Source organism: Archocentrus centrarchus, chromosome 22 (assembly GCF_007364275.1).
Source record: "Archocentrus centrarchus isolate MPI-CPG fArcCen1 chromosome 22, fArcCen1, whole genome shotgun sequence".
In the NCBI taxonomy this organism is placed as follows: Eukaryota; Metazoa; Chordata; class Actinopteri; order Cichliformes; family Cichlidae; genus Archocentrus; species Archocentrus centrarchus.
This window is the reverse complement of record NC_044367.1, coordinates 9230261-9253439: the sequence shown is the minus strand read 5'-3', so window position 1 is coordinate 9253439 and position 23179 is coordinate 9230261. Positions and strand designations below refer to the sequence as shown.

The 23179-nt window shown below is 42.9% G+C and overlaps 3 protein-coding genes across 4 annotated transcripts; 2 read left to right on the top strand and 1 right to left on the bottom strand.

Annotated features, from left to right (window-relative positions):
- The first annotated feature begins 273 nt into the window (after positions 1 to 273).
- On the top strand, positions 274 to 4408 carry adss1 (adenylosuccinate synthase 1). Its single transcript, XM_030718864.1, has 13 exons — positions 274 to 627; positions 1465 to 1567; positions 1653 to 1715; positions 1799 to 1849; positions 1953 to 2019; positions 2159 to 2266; positions 2391 to 2472; positions 2556 to 2682; positions 2779 to 2933; positions 3491 to 3615; positions 3794 to 3891; positions 4016 to 4165; positions 4269 to 4408. The coding sequence occupies exons 1-13, from the start codon at positions 439 to 441 to the stop codon at positions 4319 to 4321; spliced, it is 1371 nt and encodes a 456-aa protein (XP_030574724.1). The 5' UTR covers positions 274 to 438; the 3' UTR covers positions 4322 to 4408.
- A 738-nt stretch (positions 4409 to 5146) lies between these two features.
- siva1 (SIVA1, apoptosis-inducing factor) lies at positions 5147 to 9873 on the top strand. 2 transcript variants are annotated; one of them, XM_030718933.1, is made up of 5 exons: positions 5147 to 5352; positions 5682 to 5852; positions 7407 to 7560; positions 9678 to 9740; positions 9775 to 9797. In XM_030718933.1, the coding sequence occupies exons 1-4, from the start codon at positions 5232 to 5234 to the stop codon at positions 9724 to 9726; spliced, it is 495 nt and encodes a 164-aa protein (XP_030574793.1). In that variant the 5' UTR covers positions 5147 to 5231; the 3' UTR covers positions 9727 to 9740; positions 9775 to 9797. The 2 variants fall into 2 exon arrangements, with proteins under 2 accessions (XP_030574793.1, XP_030574792.1); XM_030718932.1 differs by having other exon boundaries at positions 9678 to 9873.
- A 4924-nt stretch (positions 9874 to 14797) lies between these two features.
- On the bottom strand, positions 14798 to 19969 carry zbtb42 (zinc finger and BTB domain containing 42). The gene is made up of 2 exons (XM_030718968.1): positions 19834 to 19969; positions 14798 to 18601 (listed from the first exon to the last, which is right to left on the bottom strand). Exon 2 carries the CDS (start codon positions 18585 to 18587, stop codon positions 16995 to 16997), a length of 1593 nt encoding a protein of 530 aa, XP_030574828.1. The 5' UTR covers positions 18588 to 18601; positions 19834 to 19969; the 3' UTR covers positions 14798 to 16994.
- Between the last annotated feature and the right edge of the window lie 3210 nt (positions 19970 to 23179).

Here is a 23179-nt window from a genome sequence, read left to right as displayed (position 1 = left end):
GATGTTTAATCGCTTGTAAAATGAAATGAATCTAATGTCTTAATTTGTTGTTCAAATGATCTGGAGCAAAATATATAAAGACGAACTAGAATGGATTGTAACTTTTAATGTTGGATATATTTTAATAAAATTGTAAGTTGATGTTCAACTGTTTGTTTCGGGTCATCTCTGCCGCATAGATGGCGGTATTGAGGCAATCCAAATCCGTTCGAAAAACCGTAAAACTGTAACGTTTAAGTAATTCTGCCTTCATAGCGATTGTGTAAAGGCTGTTATCTCGGTGCCTGAGCAGCCTCGGAGATGATTTGTTTGAGCACGGCTACGTACTTCTGTGCGTCTGGCTCTGACATCATAGGATATGCGGTTACACATATGGCAATGCTGCTCTTAGAGACAGTTTAGTCTTCTTGAGACGGACAGACTAAAGGCACCACCGTCATGTCGCTCGGCTGGTCGGGGAAAGACCAAAAAAACTCAAATCAACCCGCTGCGGCCGGACAGAAGCGACCGCGCAGTGACGCGGGGAACAAAGTGACGGTGGTGCTCGGTGCGCAATGGGGAGATGAGGGAAAAGGGAAGGTCGTGGATTTACTGGCGACCGAAGCTGACTTTGTCTGCAGATGTCAGGTAAATATCTGTAGGTGTTGTTGAATTTTTTTTTTTTTGGATGAATTTCTGATCTCACCATATATTCTGTCACTTGGCGCCTGGTAGGGTGCAACAGGTGCTCAAAGCGAAAACACTTGCACCTCTAAGATCCTGGTATACTTAACACGATTGTAGCTGGGAATATTTTTCCGCGATATAGTAAACTGGCAGATTTATGTTCGCAGTTTCTTAACCTTTTTAACAGTCCTCTCAAGAATTTAAATTATGCAATAGGGAACTGCGACAATTCGAGTAAATACTGTCATGAATTAAGTGTTTTCTTTTTGAACCCTGACTTCTCTGTTAATACTTAGAATCAGCTTTAAACCTGGGGTACATTTGCTCTGACCGACTCTTTCAGATTGTATTAAATCATCAATAAAAGCAGCTCCAGACAGGTCAGTCTGTGAACCCCCCTTGCATAAGACACATAACGGTCAAGAGGTCACTTCAGCTCCAGGAGGCATGAGGAAGCCTGTCAACAGCCTGCTGTGTTGTACTACTGACAGGACTAGCACCCTGTGTTCTGAAGGCTCGAGAGCCCAACCCACAAGCTCCAGAGGTCACATTCTCAGGCTGGTTTGATACGTGAGAAGGCCAGGTCTTAGCCAGGGGGAACAGAGCGGAGGATCCACCAGCACCAGCCAAGTCTGTTAGTTAAAATAGGTGCTCGAAAAGCTCAGGAAAGAGGGTGGCTTATCACTTATCACAGAAATCAGACAGGGCTAAAAATATGTTGTGGTCTTGGGTGTTTGATTGCATGTCCTCCACATGGTCAATTAATATAATAAATAATGTTTAACCTTTGATTTATAGGGGGGGAACAATGCAGGACACACAGTGGTAGTGGATGGCAAGGAGTATGACTTCCACCTTCTCCCCAGTGGAATCATTAACCCCAAAAGCATATCACTTATTGGTAAAGGCTTCGATCTCTAGTCTATACAGAGACACATTATTATTCAAATATTCACCCCGAATTGCTTTTTCCTTTGCTCTTCTAGGTAATGGAGTAGTCATACATCTACCCGGTTTGTTTGAAGAAGGGGATAAAAATGAGAAGAAAGGTATTTTAATAGAAATGAGTAAAGCTAGAGTAGACTCAGATTTGTATGTAATTATATAAGTGTCATTTCTTTTCTCTGACCAGGTCTGAAAGGTTGGGAGAAGAGACTCATTGTCTCAGACAGAGCTCACCTCGGTACGTCTATAGAGATGTTCTTTGTTTTCATATGTATACATAGCCTGTTTAATTCAACTCTTCAAGGTTGCATCTTATCGATCATTTTGCTGTCTCTCCACAGTGTTTGATTTCCACCAGGTTGTTGATGGCTTACAGGAAACTGAAAGACAAGCACAAGAAGGAAAGAAGTAAGGGTAGGGATGGTAATGAGGGCAGGACACCATTCAGCGTGAGCCTGATCCTTCCCCAAAGGACATGACAATATATCCGGCTATACCGTAATTTCTCGTAGACAGCACTGATTTCACACATTGTTTTACATGACAGCATTGGAACTACCAAGAAGGGCATTGGACCTGCATACTCTAGCAAAGCATCTCGCACTGGCCTGCGTGTATGCGATCTTCTGGGTGACTTCAAGGACTTCTCTACTAGGTAGGAATGGTGTGTAATTGAAAAACACACACAAAAAAAAAAAAAACAACAACTCAGGCCGTGGAGTCCAACCCATTTGTATGCACTTATTTGTCATAATAATACATTTTGCAAATCTTTTTAGATTCAAGAATCTTGTCCAACAGTATCAGTCCATGTATCCATCCTTGACAGTTGATGTTGAGGACCAACTGAAAAAACTAAAGGTAGATACTAATGAAAGTGATGTTATTGAATACCTGTTATTGTTTCCGGCACTGAGATATATCTGTTTTCTTGCTTCATGGAGGAATACGCTGAGAGGTTGCGGCCGATGGTTAGAGACGGTGTTTATTATATGTACGAAGCTCTTCATGGCCCCCCTAAGAAAATTCTGGTTGAAGGGGCAAACGCTGCTCTGCTTGACATTGACTTTGGTAGGAACCATAGCAATAACCTTTTTTTTTTAAACTGTATTTTGGATTTGGGGGAAAAAATCACTGCTATTGTAATGCATAAAATTTTCTATTTAGGAACATATCCTTTTGTGACATCATCAAACTGCACCGTGGGAGGAGCGTGCACTGGTCTCGGCATCCCTCCGATGAATATCGGTGATGTGTTTGGCGTTGCAAAGGCCTACACCACCAGGGTTGGAATTGGAGCATTCCCCACCGAACAACTCAATGTGAGAGCTTGATATTACTACAGTAATTGGCAAATGTTGTCACGTATTTGGCTTTGGCCTCCCGGTCTATGTATTGTAAAAAGAGACACATGGCATGTTATGTAACACAGTGATATTCAGCTTGACATGTACAGTTTGTTTGTGATCCCCCAGCTGGCACACAGGCAGCAGGGCTGTATGCGCACGCGTGTGTGTGTGCGTGTGTGTGTGTGTGTATGTGTTTTGCAGGGGGGTATTCTGGCTGAGTGCAGCTGTCAAATTTTGTGAGAGACGGCTCAAACACTCTTTAACTCTTTTCCAGATCACATGTTCGCAGGGATAAATTTAGGGCCAGACTCTTGGTTAAGGATATATTTACTGTGTGAGCTGGGGTTAATGTTACCTGTGATGGGAACTGGCCATAGGGACTAAGGTCAAGATGTTAAAACTGTATCCTCTAACTCATGCAATGTTTTATTGTACTCCGCTGTGTGTACTTCAGGTGTACTTAATGTGTGTATTTTTAGATTGCTATAGGATCATAACAGACAGAGGTGTTTATTTCCTGTTTACCATAGGCAATAGGAGAGCTGTTGCAGACCAGGGGTCATGAGGTGGGGGTAACCACGGGAAGGAAGCGGCGTTGCGGCTGGCTGGATCTTGTCATCGTCAGATATGCTCACATGATTAATGGCTTCACTGCGTGAGTGATTAGGATCGTTTTTTTATTTAAAAAAAAAAAAAAAAAGCTTGTGGTTTTGCTTTGTGGTTTTTGTGTTTTAGCCCATAAGCATGCGATTTTTCTGCACCGTCACACAGAGTGACACTGATAAACCACACACATTAAATGGTTTTCCTATGCCATGCTACTTATCCAACAGCATTGCTTTGACAAAACTTGACATTCTGGATGTGCTGGATGAAATTAAAGTCGGAGTTGCCTACAAACTCAATGGAAAGAGGATTCCTCATTTCCCAGGTAATATAAAAGAATAAGTCATAAAAATAAATAATTCTGTGAGACACGTTTGCTTGATTTGATGACATTTACCTTAGACTGACTCATTAAAGAATTGGTAATAATTAGTTTCTTTTAAACATAGCCAACATGGATGTTTTGCATAAAGTGGAGGTTGAATACGAGACCTTTCCTGGTTGGAAGACAGACACTTCAGCAGCTAGGAAGTGGAATGACCTCCCAGCCAAGGCCCAAAATTACATCCGCTTCATTGAGAATCACATTGGAGTTCCTAGTATGTTTGACACAAAATAACAAACTTGTGCATCTAAATATGAGTTTGCAAATCTCGCACATAACCAAACTTTCTGTGCTCTTTTCTCTTTTTTTTTTTTTAGTCAAGTGGGTTGGTGTTGGAAAGTCCAGAGAGTGCATGATCCAGATGTTTTAAACCTTGATCCCACCCCCTCACCTGGATGGAAGCACCGACAGTGTGCCATGATGGCATGATTTCTTCACCTTCTCCTCGTTAGATAATAAACAAATATTTAACCTTTGATGAGCGCTGACTATGTTTTGTTGTGCTGCAGTTAAACATCCCACTGTTTTTTAAGTCCAGATTTTGGATTTAATCATACATTTATGGCCACATCATCGATTAAAAATGTGCATGTGTTTTCATGACCCCAATCAGAAAATAGTGTTAGATCATGTTTTTACGGTGGCCCAGAGGTGTCAGGTCAAATACAAAAGCCGTTGTGGCTTTTGTATTTGTGTTGCGGCTTTTGTATTAGTGTTGTGGCCTTTGTATTTGTGTTGCGGGTTTTGTATTTGTGTTGCGGGTTTTGTATTTGTGTTGCGGGTTTTGTATTTGTGTTGTGGCTTTTGTATTTGTGTTGCGGCTTTTGTATTTGTGTTGCGGCTTTTGTATTTGTGTTGCGGCTTTTGTATTTGACCTGACACCTCTGGGCCACCGTATGTTTTATATCAATTTGATTTCTAGAGCCCAGCCTTACTGTGCGCAGACTAAATATAATAGTCCATATATTATTCATGCACTGTTAGTTGGGTGTATTAAGGCTATGCTGACCCCATCACAATGACGAGTTAGTTTACACACTGCCATCTTTTTTCTGATTTCTAAAAATCCATAACACACAAGATCGACAACAGTTCGTGAAGGCATCACGAGAAGCATAAATCACATGTGAAAGAGGCGCGCTTTCCTGATTGGGGCTGCATTTCCACGTGATGAGAAAACGTACTTGTGATTGGCTCCTTTCTGCCTCCATTGCACTTTTCCCGCAACAAACAAGTGTGGACCTCGGTGGGTGTACGGCACAGCACTTTTAGCAACTAAAATGCCCAAACGAGCGTGTCCGTTTCCGGAAACCTTTTCTTCCCAATATAAAATACACATTGGGCAACAGGAGCTGAATAATTATGGCGTGTTTGGGAACAAATACAGGCAAGAAATATACGGTAAGTTTAGCTTTCTGGATGCTCTATGGCTGCGTAGCATCGTTAGCTAATGTTAGCTTCGTCGTTGCGCACATATTTGTTGACTTCGTCTCCGCTGTTGGATTCAAAGATATCTTCCTTATACATTAGTTTAAAAATCGCATAGGTCGCTTTTTGTGTATATGTACAGTTAAAGTAAGCGAGTAATTCTGCGTTGTTCATGAATGCGTCCAATAAAACTGACTTTGAATCGCTGCAAACATTAGCTTCTTTGGTACAGCTGGGATACTGGCATGCAATTTCACCCACGAGTGGGTCTCCTTTTTTTTTTTTTTCCTTCTTTCTCACAGAAAAGACAAAAAGCTTACTCTTTAACGGTGCTAAGGCAGTGATGGGTAAAATTTGGACTGGAGAGGAGAAGGCCATAGAGCATGAGCCACCTGCGTGCAGCCATACACTCCTGAGAGGGCAGACACTGATTGGACATGATGGGAGACTCACCAAAGCAAGTGCTGCACAAGGTGAGCCTGAACTGTAATAGATGATGGGAAGTGTGCGTGTTTGTAGTGACGCCAGGATAGTTGATGCACCCAATAAAGAATGCACAGAAAGAAACAAAATGAAGAATTAATTTAAATGTGTAAAGCGCGAACTCGACCTTGTGTAAACTTTTGAGCACTGAACCAAAGAGAATAGCCAGCCAGTTGTCAGTTTCCAGTGCAGGAGCTAACCATAACCCCCAGTATAGTCCCAAAAATAACTGTTGGTCAAAAAGTAAACAAAATCTGTACATGTGAAAACAGTGACTACTAGTGGTGAATCTGAGTTTGGAGAAACACACAATTTCAACTATTTACAAGTGAACCGGTTGTAAATAGAATTAAAGGTTCATGTAGGCAGTCTTGTTGAACCTCTAACCCAATGAAAACAGAAAAGGTTCTCCATAGCTGACACGGTTGCTGTTTTTGATAACACATCTAAAATAAACGTTTTGCTTGAAATGGCTTATATAAATTGATTTGTATAAATATTAACCAGTCTTTTAATGACAAATATATCCATCAAGTCACTCACAAGCATATGATAGGGTTCCAAGAGAGGACTTGCTGTTCTGTATGATGGAGTCAAGAGTGACAGAAGTATGTGAGGGTGGTGCAGGACATGTATGAGGACAGGGAGACAGTGGTGAGCTGTGCAGTAGGAGTGACAGATTGGATTACATCAGGGATTGGCTCTGAACCCGTTGTTGTTTGCAGTGGTGATGGTCAGGCAGGAGTCTTCATGGACTATGTTGTCTACAGATGACATTGTGATCTGCAAACCCTGGGATCGGCCATCCAAAGAAACAGACAGTGCATAAGAGAAGTGAAGAAGAGAGTGCAGGCAGCGGCTGGAGATGGGTGTCAGGGGTCATTTGTGAAGGATAGCAAGAGTGAAAGGAAAGGTTTACAAGATGGCAGTGAAACCTACTTTAATGTATCGTTGGAGACAGTGGCACTGACAAAGAGACAGGATGCTGAGCTAAAGGTGGCAGAGCTGAAGATGCTAAGAGTTCCATTGGGAGTGGCCAGAATGAACAAAAATGGAAATATCAAGGGACAGCTCAGGTTAAGCATTTTGGAGACAAAGTTAGAGAGGCAAGGCTGAGATGTTTTGGACCTGTGCAGTGGAGGGATAGTGGATATATTGGACAAAGGATATTGAATATGGAGCTGTTGGGGAGGAGGAAAACCACAGAAAATTCATGGATGTAGTAAAGGACATGCAGAGGATAGGGTGATGTGGAGGATCTGCTGTGGTGACATGTAACGAGCCAAAAGATCCCCAGATCCCCCCTTGTTTCAAAACTGAATGCATGAGTTTCTGAGCTCATTAAATTACTTTGCTCAGTCCAAAAAGCTGGTTGGTTCAGTTCATGCTTTTTACCAGCAGATGTCAGGGTTGCTCCAGGTTTGGATGCTTAGTTTGGTTGCTTTTTCACTTGGGTGCTTTACCAAATGCTTGTGTGTGTGTGTGTGTGTGTGTGTGTGTGTGTGTGTGTGTGTGTGTGTGTGTGTGTGTGTGTGTGTGTGTAGGTGCACCAGTGGCTGCCACACGTTGCTGTGTGTGTCAGAAGAGCCAGGGGTCCAGAACACCGTGCTCACAGTGTGAACGACAGGTCTGTTCCTCCTGTAGGCGACAGTGCTCCCGCTGCTCCAGCCTCTGTTGCTCCGTTTGCACCATCGTAGAGTAAGTCACATTTTGATTTCCTTCTTGCTCAGTGTCTTCTAGGGCTTCAGTGTGGTAGTGTACACATGTACCAGCCATTGTTTAAGTTGAAAACTTAAAAAAAAAAAAAAGTCAGTTTTTGTCTTGATTGGCTGATTGCTTTCCAAACATAAAATGTGCAAGTACTAGTGTAACTGAGACTAGTAAAGTCTCCAAAGCTTCCACGTTTTGTATACCTGTGATTGTACAGGTATGTGATGAATTAAAAGACAGGAAAATGTGGGCCTTAAACCACAAGTGCATCCATGACTGAAATCCTGCAGCTCAGGTATCTCTTTCAAACTGACACTATGCATGCTGAAGGCAGTTACAGTAGGTGTGTTTAGGAAAAGTACTTGTAAAACTATTCAAAATGTGCCATACAAGGTGTGGGCTTCAGGCTGTTAATCATCATCTGCTGAAGGGTTTGCTTTTGTGCTCACACTGAACTGAAGACATGCCATGACAAAGAGAAAAGGTATTTTTTTTTATAGCACCCCTGTAGTCTTGTTGCCCGCTATAAGAGCTTTACACTGCATGCCACATTTACCCTTTCACCCATTCATACGGTGCTTTTATTTCACGTTACACACCAATAATTCACATCCCACACTGGAAGCCTTCTGTATCTTGCTTTAGGACTGATCGAGATGTGGACACTTCAACAGCTGGGAATCGATTCACCAGCCTTCTAATTATTGCATGACCCACTCTACTTTGTCTCAGTCGCCCCTCGTCAGTCTACACGTATTTCACAATGACAATTTTAAAATGAGCTACTTTTTGGGGGGTTTTTTTGTTTTGTTTTGTTTTTTCTGAAGGGGGATGCTGATTTATTACAAAAGAAAAAAGACGCATCCTACTTACAGTATTCAGGCCCTCTGAATACTGCCTTTTTTTTTTTTTTTTTTTTTTTTTTTTTTTTTTTTTTTTTTAATAAATTCATTGGGGATAATTGGGAAAGACACCCATTCTGTACATCAGAATGAAAACAAAGTATCAGGTTGCATTTGAATCATCCAGATTTGACGCTGTACAGCCAAAGGTGCTTCTTTTAATGTTTAATGTATATTCTTAACTTTGTAAAAGCCTTGCCATTGTGGAGCACTGTGGAGGTTTTTGCAATGTTTCTGTTTTCTTCACACCTTCCTTCTGCCTCTTTCTCACTGTAGAACTAGGAAGTCTACATTTGCAAGGAAAATGAGAGTTTGCATAAGATTTGGGAGCAAATTGAGTAAGCTTGTGTTGCTACACATTATGGAGACTCCTTCACAGAGAGCATGAAATCCATGAGGACAGTGAAATATTGAAGCAAGAGGTGGATGATGTGCATGACAGAGGTCTTTAAGGGGCATTTTTGGCAGTCTATAAAAAGTGCGGCTAGCAACTGTACACTTTGAATCAATATTTGTTGTCATTCAGGGATGACAGTGTCAATGAAAGCCAAGTAAATCTCAGATTGTGCCTACCCCGTGCAAATGTGCTGCATGAAACACACATTAGGGGTCGTTTTTTAAAATAATGTGGTCCACAGTCAGTCTGGTCCCATGCAAATAGGGTTATTTTTAGGAACTTTACTCAGTGCGTGATGCTTTCAGGATACTCGCTGAAGTTAGGGGATTTTTTTTTTCTTTTTTCAAAATTATCATTATTATGTTGCATGATGTAGTCATTGAACCTTGCAGCCAGAAGGTTGCAGGTTCAAACCCCTGTCCCTGCATTGCGTTGTGTCCTTGGGCACTTGACACTTAAACCATCTCTGGATGAGTGATCCGGAACAATCATTTCGTTGTGCATAATGACAATGAGTTGAATCTAACATCTAACTCAGGGGTAGGCAACTCCAGGCCTCGAGAGCCGGTGTCCTGCAGGTTTTAGATGTGTCCCTGCTCCAGCACACCTGAATCAAATGACTGAATTACCTCCTCAGTCTGCAGTCAAGTTCTCCAGAGTCCTGCTAATGACTTCTATATGTGATTCAGGTGTGCTGGATCAGGAAAACATCTAAAACCTGCAGGACACCGGCTCTCGAGGCCTGGAGTTGCCTACCCCTGATCTAACATCTATAAATAGTAAATTAAATGTTCTCTGTCCCACAGTTACAGCGGACGATATGATGAAGTACTGTGCTGCGGTTGCTCAACGTAAAGGAAGACCAAATGATGAATCAGATGTTTATATGTGTAGTTGCCTCATATGAATTTTACTGAGACTGCATTTTATACCTGTAATGTTTTTATGTGATCCAGATGTTTTGTAAATATGTCTGTCATTATGAAACTAACCGAAATAAACGTCAGCACTTTTGTATACAGTCCTTTGCATCTTTATTTGTATTTTAAATATGTATTATGTGATGTCTGATCAAAAATTTGAGTTGCTAAGTGTTGTGGGGATAATTGTCAGCAGGTGGCAGCAAACTTCAAGTACTTTGAATGAGTTCCTCCTGGACTGGGCACATTCACAGCTTTCTCTGTGGGTGAACAAATTTATCTCCCTATGCTAAACAGGCAGAGTTTCAACCTTTTAGTCAAAGTATGTAAGTTTTGTCTCGGCAATGATAATGAGATTCCAATCCAGCCTTTCCCAACTGACCTTGAGAATCTACTACCAAATTTATTTATTAAAACGCATACCCAGAGGTTGAACAGAACCAGACCTCTGCAGCAGACAATTTGGCTACAGCCGGCCCTGCTGGACACGACCTTGAGGTGCAGTCATCACTTTCTCTTGGCTGCTGCATGTCACTGGTGATGACTGGTTTCAGGGTCAGGTATTGTGCACTGTGAGTAACTGTTCTTGGCGGTCAGCGTGTCTTTATAGAAATCAATCATGTGGCATGTTTTTACAGATATTAGCTTGGATGAGGGCGCTTCCTGGAGCTCATGGCAAATGCGCCTATTAGCTGTTGAGTCACATCCCGTGCTCAGCGGGCCAGTTGTGGCTGCAGTCTTAGGGGAGCCCTTGCAGTTGGTGTCCGAGGGCACCGCTTGATTTCTGGCTGAGTGAGCAGACAGCTGCTGGCAAGCAAGGCGTCAAGTTGTCTGCACATTTCTTGATAAGGCTTGAAGAATCTCAGAGATGGGCATAAAATACTTGAAAGACAATTGCTTTTGAAGTTGCATTGTGTTTAAGATTAGACTGCCAAATTGATGGATAGACAACTAATGGTATAAATTACAGATTTTGTAGGCTTGAAATAACCTAATTTTTAACATATCTCATGATGTGATGGGTTTTTTTTTTCCCCTGTTAGTTCCAGCTGACTTCATTCCTCTATCTTTTCATCTGGTTGTAGAGGATGCTGGTGCAGCTCCACCCACCCCCCACACCCAACCCTGCTTGCTTAACACCATCATAGTGTGATGACTTAATGTAACTTGAAAACATAAGAGTGCAGCTGTCCACGTTTTCAGCACAACCCCTATCCATGACACCTAAATGACAACAAGGTCATGATGCACTTTCCCCCTACCAAGAATGATCCTCGTCCCTTCCTTGGTGCATCTACGGCCGCTAGGAGAAGGGGGCCACATAATCACCCACAGCGCTCCAGACAGGACCAACTGCAGTCGGCCAGCGGGAGCACGTGGCTTTGTCTTTCACCCATTCTTTTGGGGACCAGCTGTGGTCTGAGTGTGCCGAGCGTTGAGCCCAGTGATGCTGCTGCTATAAATATGCGTCAACGAGTGTGAGTAAGTGACAGCTGTACAGTGGACCAAGGACACACTGTCTTGGCACCGTCAGGGCGAGCGAGTCCAAAAAAGGCAAACCCAGTGTGAGAGCACTAGTTGATATGTATTTATGCACTTGCAGCAACTGATGTGTGATGTTTATGTTGTAGATTATTTTTAATAGCCTCGGTCCTGCTTTAAGTGTGGATGTAACGCGCCACTGTCACAGCGCACTCTTGTCAATCGAGGATTAAATTAGGATTTTATTGGAAACCGTTCCTTTAGATTCTCTGAAAGTCAAAATAACAGCGCCTCCAAAATTAAGTGGATGATAACAAGATGCATGTGTGTTAATATGGAAAGGGGGGAGGGGTGCATATGTGTGTGTGTGCTGTTTGTACACAAGTGCATGTGTGACTGTTTGTGTGCCCTTTTCAAGTGTGACCACCTGTCTTTTGTTAAGAAATAAATAAATAAACATAGGCCACACCAGCTGTCCCTGGCAGTCTGTCCCTTCAGAGGTCAAGGGCTCCCACCGCTGGCCTTGTTGAGGTGGTGGACACTTACAACTTTCCTCTCAACTTCTCTCAAGTACCTCTATACACCACACACACAAGCACACACACACACGCAAAGGCACTTGGAGGCAAATGAGCTAGGCTTTGAGCCTCAGAGAGGAATGTTTTATTACACCATTCAGTTACACTGCACATATCCCAGCCCGTCACCCTGCAGCTAAGCTCTATCACATGGCCTCTGCTTTCCATGTGAAGGTTTTGGTCCATAAGAAACACACACACACACACTCACCAGGCAGTTTAAGCCCTGGGTCCCGTTTGGCAGATGTGAGATGTTGGTGCCAGTGAGCGCTCTGAGGCCTGCTTCTGTGGATGTTTACAGTTCGAGGTGGCCACAGCGTTGCAGAGGGCCCTTATTTACTGTGAGCTGGCTTGGGCTTTTCGGGGGTGTTTATGAATGATCTTGGGAGGACGTTGTTTTCTTTATGTTGGAGCTGCCTGGCCAGCGCCGCTGTGTCGTCTGTTTGTGCATAAAGTACGTGCTGGGGAGCTGCGCCAGACAATAGCCTGGCTGAGCTACTACCCACGCACACAATAGAGTGGTGAGATGAGGCCGAGGTTTGGGGCCATGGTTTTGGGGACTGTGGGGGTGGAGGTAGGATAGATGGGGGCAGGGGCAGATGGATGCAGCCCTTGTCTATATGGCGTTCCCAGAAAGGGTGAGATGGGATTTGGGGGAGGGTGGTGGGAACCCGAGCACATCCCTATTGGGATCACGTAGCAGAGCAGCTGGATTTCTTTCATGGTGCAGCAGGGAAATAATTAAAAGTTCTCGCCATTGAAAATGTCCAGTGAATTGGCATGAAGCTCCTCACACACACATTTGAAATGTGTTTATATGCACATATGTGTGTGTGTGTAGTTTTAGCGAGCACAATCAAGTTGAGTTTAAGTAATAATTATAACAGTCAACTGGGTTTGTTTATGCCAGGTTTATCTCCTTTGGAGAGTACTGGCAACAGGTCAGAAACAATGGGGGCCCATCCTGAAATTGCTCTGTCCTTGAGCTCAGTTTATGGTTTCAGAGGGATATGGCCTGTAAGACCAGCAGTATTATCACATTCTGTTGTCTCTGTACACATTGCAGCGCTGCCCACACACACACCGTCTGCCTGATTGTTACTGCTATGTGTCAGACGAGGGCTCTTCTATAACTTTCTTAGGTTGTCAAAGTCTACTTTTATGTACTTATTTAATTGTCAGCTCATCTTGCGCTGATAATTTACTCGTGACTGGGGTAAAAGAAAAAAACAGAAAAAAATTGGTGCAAAGGTGAAGAAGAAGTAGCTGGAAATGACCAAACTCCACACAAACAAAGAAAGTTGTTCCATTTAATTCTAATCTTAATAAAGACCTAAATCAAGATTGTCACATTTCCACAGCACGCACACACACACACGCACACAAGCACACTCCAAAAACTCAAAGAAAATGCACATACAGTTATAGATCAACGTAAATTGCCTCAATATCTAAGCAATGTCAAGTCTGCTTAAAGATTGTCCTCTAATCTCTACACAACTAACACCGAAGCAATTCTTTTTACTATAAAATATACCTTCTCTTATTAAAAAATTATATTAAATTCTAATGGCACTTCTACAAATTCTATTAAAAAGATTTTCATTTGACATTTAGAAGCTTTTTTCCTTTTTTTTTTTTTTTTTTTTTAACCAAATTAAACTCGAGACAGTCAAAATGTTGCACAAGAAGCATATTCAATAATAAATATTTCTCATGATTATGCACAATTTCACAGTTGTAACCTGCAGAGGACAAAATTCCAGTCATTTTTAGACTCAAAAAGATGATACAGCAGAGAGTTAGGCAAACGCTGCCCTCGATCAAAAGTAGCACTGTTTCAAGTCGACAACAATCAAAAAAAATCTCAGTGTTTCACATTCAACAGTGACAGTTAAAAAAAAAGAAAAAAAAAAGGGAACAAGTTGTTAGTTCCCAGTAGTATTGGCTACTGATAAAAGCCAAAACACAAAAATGCTTGACTGCAGTTTAACAAGTCCAGAACAAAAATTTATTCACACACATTTCAAAACTTCAGTGTAAGCTCTCGCAAAGCAGCTATAAGAAATGGACTTTCATATTTTAGTTTTAGTCTCAAACATTTTTTTTTTTTTGATATGATTAAACAGGAACAACAGTTTTGAATCGTTACAGCGGGGGCCGCTGTTGCTGTGACACGAGCTTTACCACCGCCGTCGAGGGCAAAAAAAAAAAAAACAATGTACAGTATAGAAAAAGGGCTTCTCCAGGTGCAACACCTATCCGTGTGTCTACAAGGCACATTCGGTGATCATCCTGGAGGTATAAATAAAGACTTCAAAACAAGAGAAAGAAAATTCTTCACATGATGTTAGTTTCCTACCTCTGTACACATGTACATTAGAGAACAATTTCAACTTGCACCACATACAAATGTTCCATTAAAAAACAAAACAAAACAAAACAACTCACAATCTACATTGCTGTGTGTTTTGATTAAAACATCTGTCATCAGCACTACATGACGTCTTAACTGAAATAGAGCTACTGTTCTGAGAACGTGCTGAAGTGATCTAAGCGTGACAAACAGGAGTGAGTTTTTTTTTTTGTCCGCTGAGCCCCATTGCTGGCTTCAGGTCAGGGAGTAGTATAAAAATGCAGTAATTGTGAGAGAAACTTGGCTTGGAAACAAAAAAAGGCCACAGAAAAACACGCAAGGGTGTCTATTCTGAAGTGGAATCATAAGATTGTAAATTTTAACACTTCAGGGGGGAAAAAAGATGCTCTGAAAATATTGATATTTTCTTGTTTGATGTACAACCAAATCATGCTCATATCTCCTCCGTGCAGAGGAACAATGAAGCATGCTGGGATTTTGGGGGGGGGGGGGGGGGGGGGGGGGGGGTTCTTTGATGCCTCCAAACAATACACCTGTTTACAATCTCCTCGCTCTCCCTTTGCTTTCTCACATTCCAATGGCTCCATTCAATACAGAGTGCAAAGAGAGACTTGGAACACCCCCCCCCCCCCCCCAGCTACCTGGGACTTGCTGGAGGAACAATGCCTGTATTGTCACTTCTATAGGTAGCCAGTGCTGTATCAGTGTGGCTGTGCTTGTGAACAACCGCTTCCTCTGGCAGAACAGCAGTCTTAGCAGTATTAACTGCTCTGATTTGTGGTGAGGTGGAGTCCAACAGAGTCTTGAATATGGAAAAGGAGCCAAACTCCCCGGGGAAGACGTGACACTCAGAGACTGCAGCCTTATCACGACACCTGACTATCCGCACCTTAAATGGGTTTGTAACATGGAAAACAAACCATTTGATAAATATAATATATATTTACATTAAATATACAAATAGTAAGAAATAGCAGCCTAGACAATAGTGTTGAAACTATATGCATGCTAAAAACAAGTGCTTCTCTATGTTCCGGTTGACAAATCTTGAATACTCCGTAGAGATTTCTACACAATATATTAAAATACAAATACAGTAACTTCAATTTGCACAGAGAAAATGGACAGCCCCCCTTCAAAAAAAAAGTTAATGAGTACCAAGATCGCTAGGCAAGATGCAATGTTTTTCAAGCTTATAGAAATAAGAGCTACCGCTACAGTAAACCCTGAACCACGTCAGACTAATAAATAAATTCTGATCAAGTCTTATCAGGACAGATTAGACAAAAATCATGAACTTTTAGTGCTACACCCCTGGTAAGAAATCCATACAGCATCTAAATAAACAGACAGAAGAAATCCATTTGTCTCTCAAGAGCAGCATCACTAAAGGCTCCAGCTTCTTCAGTAGCAACTTAAAACACATTACAGTAAATTCATGTGAAAAAAAAAGGTTAATGCAAAGAAAGAAATAAGGGTCAGTAGATTAAGCTGAATGGCACAGCTTGGATGGTAACAACAGATAAGACAAAGTACTGACCATCCACCTGTCTCCTTCTGCCCCCTCCCTGCCTTCTAAGGGTCTGACCTGAACACTGTATCAGCGTACCCTACAGTGATTTACTTTTTTTTGACAAAAAGTTGACATGAGCTTGGTTTGCATACCTTTATTACATTCTGATTTTATTAAGGGCACTCATGGATCAACTGGCATTCCAGAGTCGAGGATTACCTTTGCTACTACTCGGTATGTGGAGTGTAATCCAGATTTCTTTTAAAGACACCCGATAGCTGAATTGAATTTGACAAAAAAAAAAAAAAAAAAAAGGCATCACATTATGATGTCATTCTTGTCTCTAAGTACACTAGGTGAAGTTTTAAGAATTTCAGTAGGCACCAGTGTTTCAGGCGTTAACTTAATACTCTTTTATTAATTTTTTTTAAACCTTAACCTCTTTTTAAGTAGCAATTTGAAGGCAATCCCTTAATCTGTGCTCACTCACATTAACAACTCAAGAGCTGGTGGTACGATGGTATGCTTACTTCTTATTACACAACACAGAAACTTCATTTCAGTGAAACCAAATATTCTACTGCCATAAAAAAAAAGAAAGAAAATACTTCCAGTAGTCAGACTTCATTAGTTTTGCTGCCTTGTGATAGTTTACTTGTTAGGGACTAAACAAATCCCCCCCCCCAAAATAAATAATTATAATAATTATAATAATGTAGGTGTTAAAAATAATCACATATTGCTACTCACGGACGGTTCTGATCTCCCATGTGCACAAATAAATCTCTCTGACGATTGTATTAACGTATGTTAGCTTTAACTATCATCCATTTGCCCACAGAGTGTGGACACAGGACGCCTTTTCACTCGGCAAATATACGCCTCAAATAAACTCAACAGATTGACACAAACGAGACGGGGAAACAAGTGCATCGTCCAATTTGTTCGCCTTCATCGACACAGATCCGATGTGAGTTTCACAGCATCCGCGTCAGTATCATCGGCCTGCGCCCCTCTGACTAACTGCCTTCGACCATCATGCACAGCTATGACACAGTCCAGCACAGGAAACAGCTCCAGTTCAAAAGCTGCTACAAGTTTAACTTGAGAAATGCCACATGGGGGTAGAATCCAAAAGATATGTCTCCAACAAACTGCCAGGATGTGTTTACTAATGGGAAAACTGATCAGTAGTAGTATTCAGTGTATGAAAAGACATTCTGTCTTGTGTCGTGGCACTGGTGAGAGGCGTTTTATCCGATGGCGAGAGTCTTGACAAGGCCACAGTGAAACTTCCTGATGTGGCGGTAGAGGTCCCCAGACTGAGTGAAGCGCCGCTCGCACCACTTACAAGCGTGAGGCTTCTCCCGTGTGTGAACTACAGCATGCCGACTTAAGTTATGGGAGTACTGGAAGCTCTTACCACACTGGCCACAGGTATATGGCTTCTCACCAGAGTGCGTGCGCTCGTGACGTTTAAGGGTATACATGCAAGAGAAGGTCTTGTTGCACTGCATGCAGGTGGGGACTGAGCCGTCAGGGGACAACTTGGAACGAGCGCCATCCTTTTCGCGGAAGTGTGAGCTGAGGTGCAGTTGCAGCACATGGGGGCTGGGGAAGACTTTGCTGCAGAGGGGACACATACACACCTGTTGCCCCGGGGGCAACAGTACTCCACTGGAAGTGGAAATGTCTGAAGAGGCCAAGTCGTCTTCCTCCTCCTCCTCGCTGTCCCCCAGCAGTCTACCCCTCCCATCTACCTCCCTGCCTGGGGCGCCCTCCCTCCCTCTACAGGCCTCCCCCTCCTCGTCCATCAGGTCCTCCTCCTGGGAGAGCAGGGCGGCTGTGGAACCGTTGTTGCCTGGGAAGAGGGCAGCGAACCCTGTCACCACTGAGCTCCTGGCACTATTCCCAAAGCGCTGGCTCTCAGGGCTCATCGGCTCACTGTCCTCCTGCTCTGACAGCAAGTCGTGTTCGTCTTTAACAAGTGGCTCAGTGCCCTGCTGCTGGCTGTCGAGGGCCAGCTGTCCCGAGACGTAGGAGGGGTGTAAGGGATCTCTGCTAGACAGAGGCTTGAAAGACAAATCCAGTGCACAGTCCATGTCATCTGAAGCCCGGGACCTCTGGGACAGCAATACGGTGGAACTACTGACATCAGCTTTTGTTTTTCCAGCTGTTTGGACACAGGGCTCGGCCTCTGCTGACACATAATTGACACCTACAAGGTCCGGGGACCTGCCAGAGTGACCGTTTGCCTTCTGCCTGCTCTGTGTAGACCTATCACAATCTGTGACAGCCAGCCTGACTTCAGTGTTGTCCATGTCAAACTCTTCTACTGGGGGGGCCCTATGAAGCCCCTGAGACGGTGTCTGGGGCTGTCGCTGAATGAGCTGCTTACTGTGCAGCTCACCATCTGAGGAATTTTCCCTGTCCAGACAGCTGAGTCCCAACCCCTCTCCCATTTTTTCATCGAGGGAGGAAAGTTCCTTATCTTTAAGCTTGCCTTTGCACACTTTGACTATATCGTACATGTGGAGGTAACTGGCTGCTGCCAGGACATCCTCCACAGGCAGAGTGCTGAATTCCAACTTCCCCTCATACATAAATTCAAGGAGCAGACTGAAAGCCGGGGCTGTCACAATGTCACTGTTGAGATGCACAACGTCCCTTTTGTCTAGCTGGTCCCTGTAGAAGAGATGGAAGTACATGCTGCAGGAGGCCAGCACGGCTCTGTGCGCTTTGAATCGAGCCTCCCCAACAAGAACAGTGCAGTCACAGAGGAAACCTTGGTGACGCTGCTGACTCAGACACTGCAGCAACTGGCGGCTATGGTCTGGGAACTCCATTCTTCCTTCATAACCTGATGAAAAACAGGAAAAACAGGATACGGGATAAACGAAATGAGGGCACAGTTGAGCTGTCGTTTTTTTTTTTTTCCAGGGGCAAACAAAGTGAGCAAAAGCACACATATATAAGGTGATCATTTGAGCCAAATTGCGCAAAAGTGTCAGCAAACATACAATAAAGTGTTTTTAAATGCAAATTTACAAAATCATTGAGGTTTTCAGACTTCATTCGAAAGGATTTAACATCCAGCATATGATCAACATCAGTAACTTTATCCAACTTAAGAAGATAAATTCAACATTCTTTCCAGTGGTGCAGGACACACTGCGCTGCGCTCACCCACCCACCCATGTATCACGGTGTAAGCGGATCCTCTCTCCAAATTATCCAAAGTATTCCGGTTTGTAGTAGTCCGCCAGCCTGCTCCTTGCGCTTCCGAAAATCTAGCTTAAAGTGCCGCACCGGTGCTCTTCTAAACACACACAGAACAGCGGTGTTTACAGAACAAACAAGCGGGACTGGGAGCGACAGCACTCGTCCACCGGGGGAAGGAGGTAACGTGAAAAAATAAGACCGGTGCAGAGTGAGTAAACTGGTGCTCTGTTTGCTAATTACACCGCAAGCTGTGGAGTCAGCTGCTCTGACATCACCGCAATGGAAACGCTACCTCCAGCTGTGCTCTCCTTTATGCCATATGTTAACTCCGGGCTACACAGCCCAAAAGGAAAAAAAAAAAAAACATATACAACTCAGAAAAAAAACTAGATTTATTGTTGTCACAGGATACCGCGGCATTTACAACTTTTTAATCAAGTAATTTATCAGGCATCCATGGTTTAAAGTAAAACGCTTTGGGATTCTTTTGCGCCCTGATAAGACAGGCGCGCACAACTGTGTTTAAAAGGGTCGATTCAAAAAGAGAAATAGGAATATGGTAAGTTAAGGAAAAAAAAACTGAAGTATGCTGTATATCCAAGTTAAGCTGTCGAGAGAATCATGGAGAAGTAATAAAACATTTTGTGCGTAATTCCAGATTTCTCGTTTTTTTAAGATGAAGAAAAGTGTACGCAGGAGGCAGAAGGGCCAAGGGCGCTTCATGTCCGTGTTGGGAAACGCATTGCTCGGAGCCTTTTAAACAGCAGAGGAACTCACAGCAAACCAACTGCGCTGAACGAAGCGGCGCGGGGAGACACTCTTTTTAACTTTCGCTTTCTCCGTTTAAAAGCACAAAAACGCCGTACTCACATGTATTTCTGCCCACTTCGTCGTCTTTTTTCCTATCAGTCCCGATGTCCTTTCATGATGTGCGGCCAGATGTTCGCTTCTCCTTGTCGTTTCTTGAGCTTCCAGTCCGACCCTGGGAAGGCAGGCTGCACTCAGCGGCGCTGTGTGTCAAGCAGGTTGATAATGGCACAAATCTCGCGATATCGCGCCGCCACAATAAGTTCTGTACTACTCCGCGAATTCACACAGCGGCAGCAAGTAGCAGAATACTGGGACCATCAATTGGCTGTCTTATTAAAACACCTGTCCTATTAAGAGAGGGGGTTCACTGTGATGTGTCGCCTTTTGTGTGGCAGAATGATGGAAGTGGACAAATCGAGCAATTGTAGATGACTAGCATTACCAGTTGTGTCCAAGTTTAAAATTTGATTAATTTAATAAACCTGACAAAAAGTAAATAAAAAATTAAAAAAAAAAAAAAAAAAAAGCTTCTGGCTTTAGAGCTGTTGTGAATGAAAGAAGCACCTCTTTCTCCCATATCCCTGGTATCTGTGAAAGTATCTAAACTGAACAAAGAAATGTGTTGTAACGCAGGTCAGGGGAGATTTTGGAGACTTGTGAGGGCTTTTTATCCTCTAAGTCTGCCTCGAGTTTTGGAATTTCCAGGCTTCAAACCACCCAGTGCATTTGTTTTTCCAAGAAAACCAGGGTACTGGCAGTGTGTATGTGTGTGTATATATATATATATATATATATATAGTTTTAATATATATATTAAAACTGAGGTGATTTCTCGGTTTTCCAAGTCCAAAATCTGTTGTCTATTTCTGACACTGTCAACAGAACCCTATCTAAAGTGTCCTCTTTAATCATTAGAGGTGGTGGCACAGTGGAGAAAGAGGCTCGACTGCAGCTGCTCATCTCGTGCCCCCCCCCCACCACCACCATCCTGTCCCTCCCTGTGCTCCCCCAACTGCTTCAGTCACCTTTGCCCTGTGTTCCAGCTGTCGTGCGTTTTGAAAGGGCCATTTGCAGCTCCTCACAGCCTTCTGACACAGAGGGGAATGAGCAATGTGACGGGAGGCGGCAGCCACTGGTCAGAAGGGGCCACTCGCTAGATTCTTATCCACTTACTGCTTTATTCCATTTTTAGTCTGACCGTTACTGTTACGAGGGAGGATATCTGGACTGTGGTTGTGTGCAGATAATCATAATCATAAGCAAGACACTGTCATGCTCGCTAAAAAACTTTACCAAACAGCATACATGGACTGTATATGAAATGAATGAATGAATTCTTATTTATAGGCAAACACCTGGCAAACCTAAATGTTTAGTCAGATGTGTGGCACATGAAAAACAATTTACCATTCAGCACTGATGCCCACACAGACACACCATCCATGCAGGAGCAGTGATGTGGATAAGAATAGGAGCAGTGGCCCTGTGTTTCCCTGGCCCTGGCAAATGTAGGCGCCCAGTAGAGGAGGGGTGTGTGTTCACAGGGCAAGACAAAGCAGTGGTTGTGCCTGGGGACCGTGGCCTCAGCAGAGAGAGGCTCGGCACGGTGAAGGTTCTCACACACAGAAAAAGATAGAGAAAGAGAGACAGAGAGAATGAGAATGGGGGAGTTGGGAGAGAGAGAGAACACTTCCTGGAGGTTCATTCTTCCTCTCTGCAATCATCAATGGCATTCTCTCCCTGACCCACTCCTCTCTCAGACAAACAAAGGACCCCACATTCCAGTGTAGCCTGACCGGCCAACCAGCCAGCCATCCAGCCACAGTTGAACCACATCACTCTCCCCGCTGGACCAAAGTCTCATTATAGCTGTGGTTTTAAGCTGTGCTGTTGACTGTCTGAGGGTGTTTATAATGCATCCTCATGCATTAAAATATCTTAAAACTCCTTAACATAAGGGTATTACAGTTTGTGTTCTCTGAAGTGGCTTTAATATTGAGGAATGTGAGAATATTCCACACTCTCTGACTATGCTGGGCATCAGCTTTTTTCTACATCATACTTCATAGATTTAGTCAAACTAGCTCTCCATTTTCTTTTTCATCTCGTGCATCTTTTATGCAAACTGACAGAGAATTCAAAATAAAGCTTGGTGAATCCTTTTAACCCTATTTTTCAATAATAATAGTACAAAAGAAACAAATTTAAAATGCTGAAATGTTCATGTTTTTTGAAAAATATATGCTCATGTCTTTAAAAAAAAAAAAAATATGGGACAGGAGGATGTTTGCGACTGTGGTGCATTGCATCTTCATTTAGAAACCAGAAAGCCCAGCACCCGGACTCTTTTACTGTTGAAACATGCTCTTATAATATGTGCAGAATGTGGTATGGCATCATCTTCCTGAAAAAGAAATTGAATGGTAGCGCATGTTCCAAAACCTGTATATATCATTCAGCATTACTGGTGACTTTGAAGATGTGAAAGTTACCCACGCCATGTGCACCAGTACACTTCCTCACAATCACTGAACTGTGCACAGATCAGCTGGATGGTCCCTCTCTCAGCTGGGAGGACACATCTTCCACAATTTTTGAAAGGAATTACAACTTTTTACAAAACCGCCGTAAAGTTTTTGTTTTTTTTTCCCCTTCCTTCACCCTCAGTCCATAATAAATGAGGTCAGGTCTGGAGAAGGCAGCAGCATTTTTCATCTTGTTCATATGTGGGGTTTTTTTTTTTCTTTGCATTGTAGAGTTTTAACTTGCATTTGTGAATACAGCAACAAAGTAGGTTCACTGACACTGGTTTTCAAAAGTGTTCCTAGTTTTTTGCATACAAAGATTTCCCTGCATTCTCTGTAACTCTTTTAATGATATTACGTACCCAAGATGATGAAATTCCCAAATTCATAAGTTGGGAAAGATGATCCTTGAATTGTTGAACTGTTTTCCCATGCAGCCCTTCACAGGTACGTCAGTCTCTTCTCAGGTTTGACTCTGAGAGTCTCAGCCTCTGTAGGATGCCCATTTGTGCTTAATCACAACAGCTGTACTGGTTAAATAAAATAAGTCTCCCTATATCACAATTATATACCCTTAAATCTCCTATAATTTTCTGTACTGATGCTGCTGTTGTACAAACCATTTTTTTTATGTTATATTTATCTAATCTTCCTGGGCAAATAATGTAACAGTTCAAGCGAAATTGCTTTGCAGTTGCCTGGAGATGCTGTTCTGGTCAGCCCCTCCACCCATCACCTCCTCCCTATTATGGCCCTCCTGCCCTTCTGTGTCTAATTGTTGTTACCACATGTTATCTATTCTCCTTTAACGGGCCATTAAGTTCTGTTCTGTACTGTTTGTTGTACTCTAGACAGATACTGCAAGCAGACAGGGATCAGAT

Bases quoted from the DNA above. Each gene is read 5' to 3' on its own strand.
- adss1 (XM_030718864.1), top strand. From the start codon at position 439: ATGTCGCTCGGCTGGTCGGGGAAAGACCAAAAAAACTCAAATCAACCC. The intron at 1,568-1,652 runs GTAAAGGCTTCG...TTGCTCTTCTAG, and splicing joins CAAAAGCATATCACTTATTG to GTAATGGAGTAGTCATACAT. The intron at 4,166-4,268 runs GTATGTTTGACA...TTTTTTTTTTAG, and splicing joins GAATCACATTGGAGTTCCTA to TCAAGTGGGTTGGTGTTGGA.
- siva1 (XM_030718932.1), top strand. From the start codon at position 5,232: ATGCCCAAACGAGCGTGTCCGTTTCCGGAAACCTTTTCTTCCCAATAT. The intron at 5,853-7,406 runs GTGAGCCTGAAC...GTGTGTGTGTAG, and splicing joins CAAAGCAAGTGCTGCACAAG to GTGCACCAGTGGCTGCCACA. The intron at 7,561-9,677 runs GTAAGTCACATT...TCTGTCCCACAG, and splicing joins TCCGTTTGCACCATCGTAGA to TTACAGCGGACGATATGATG.
- zbtb42 (XM_030718968.1), bottom strand. From the start codon at position 18,587: ATGGAGTTCCCAGACCATAGCCGCCAGTTGCTGCAGTGTCTGAGTCAG.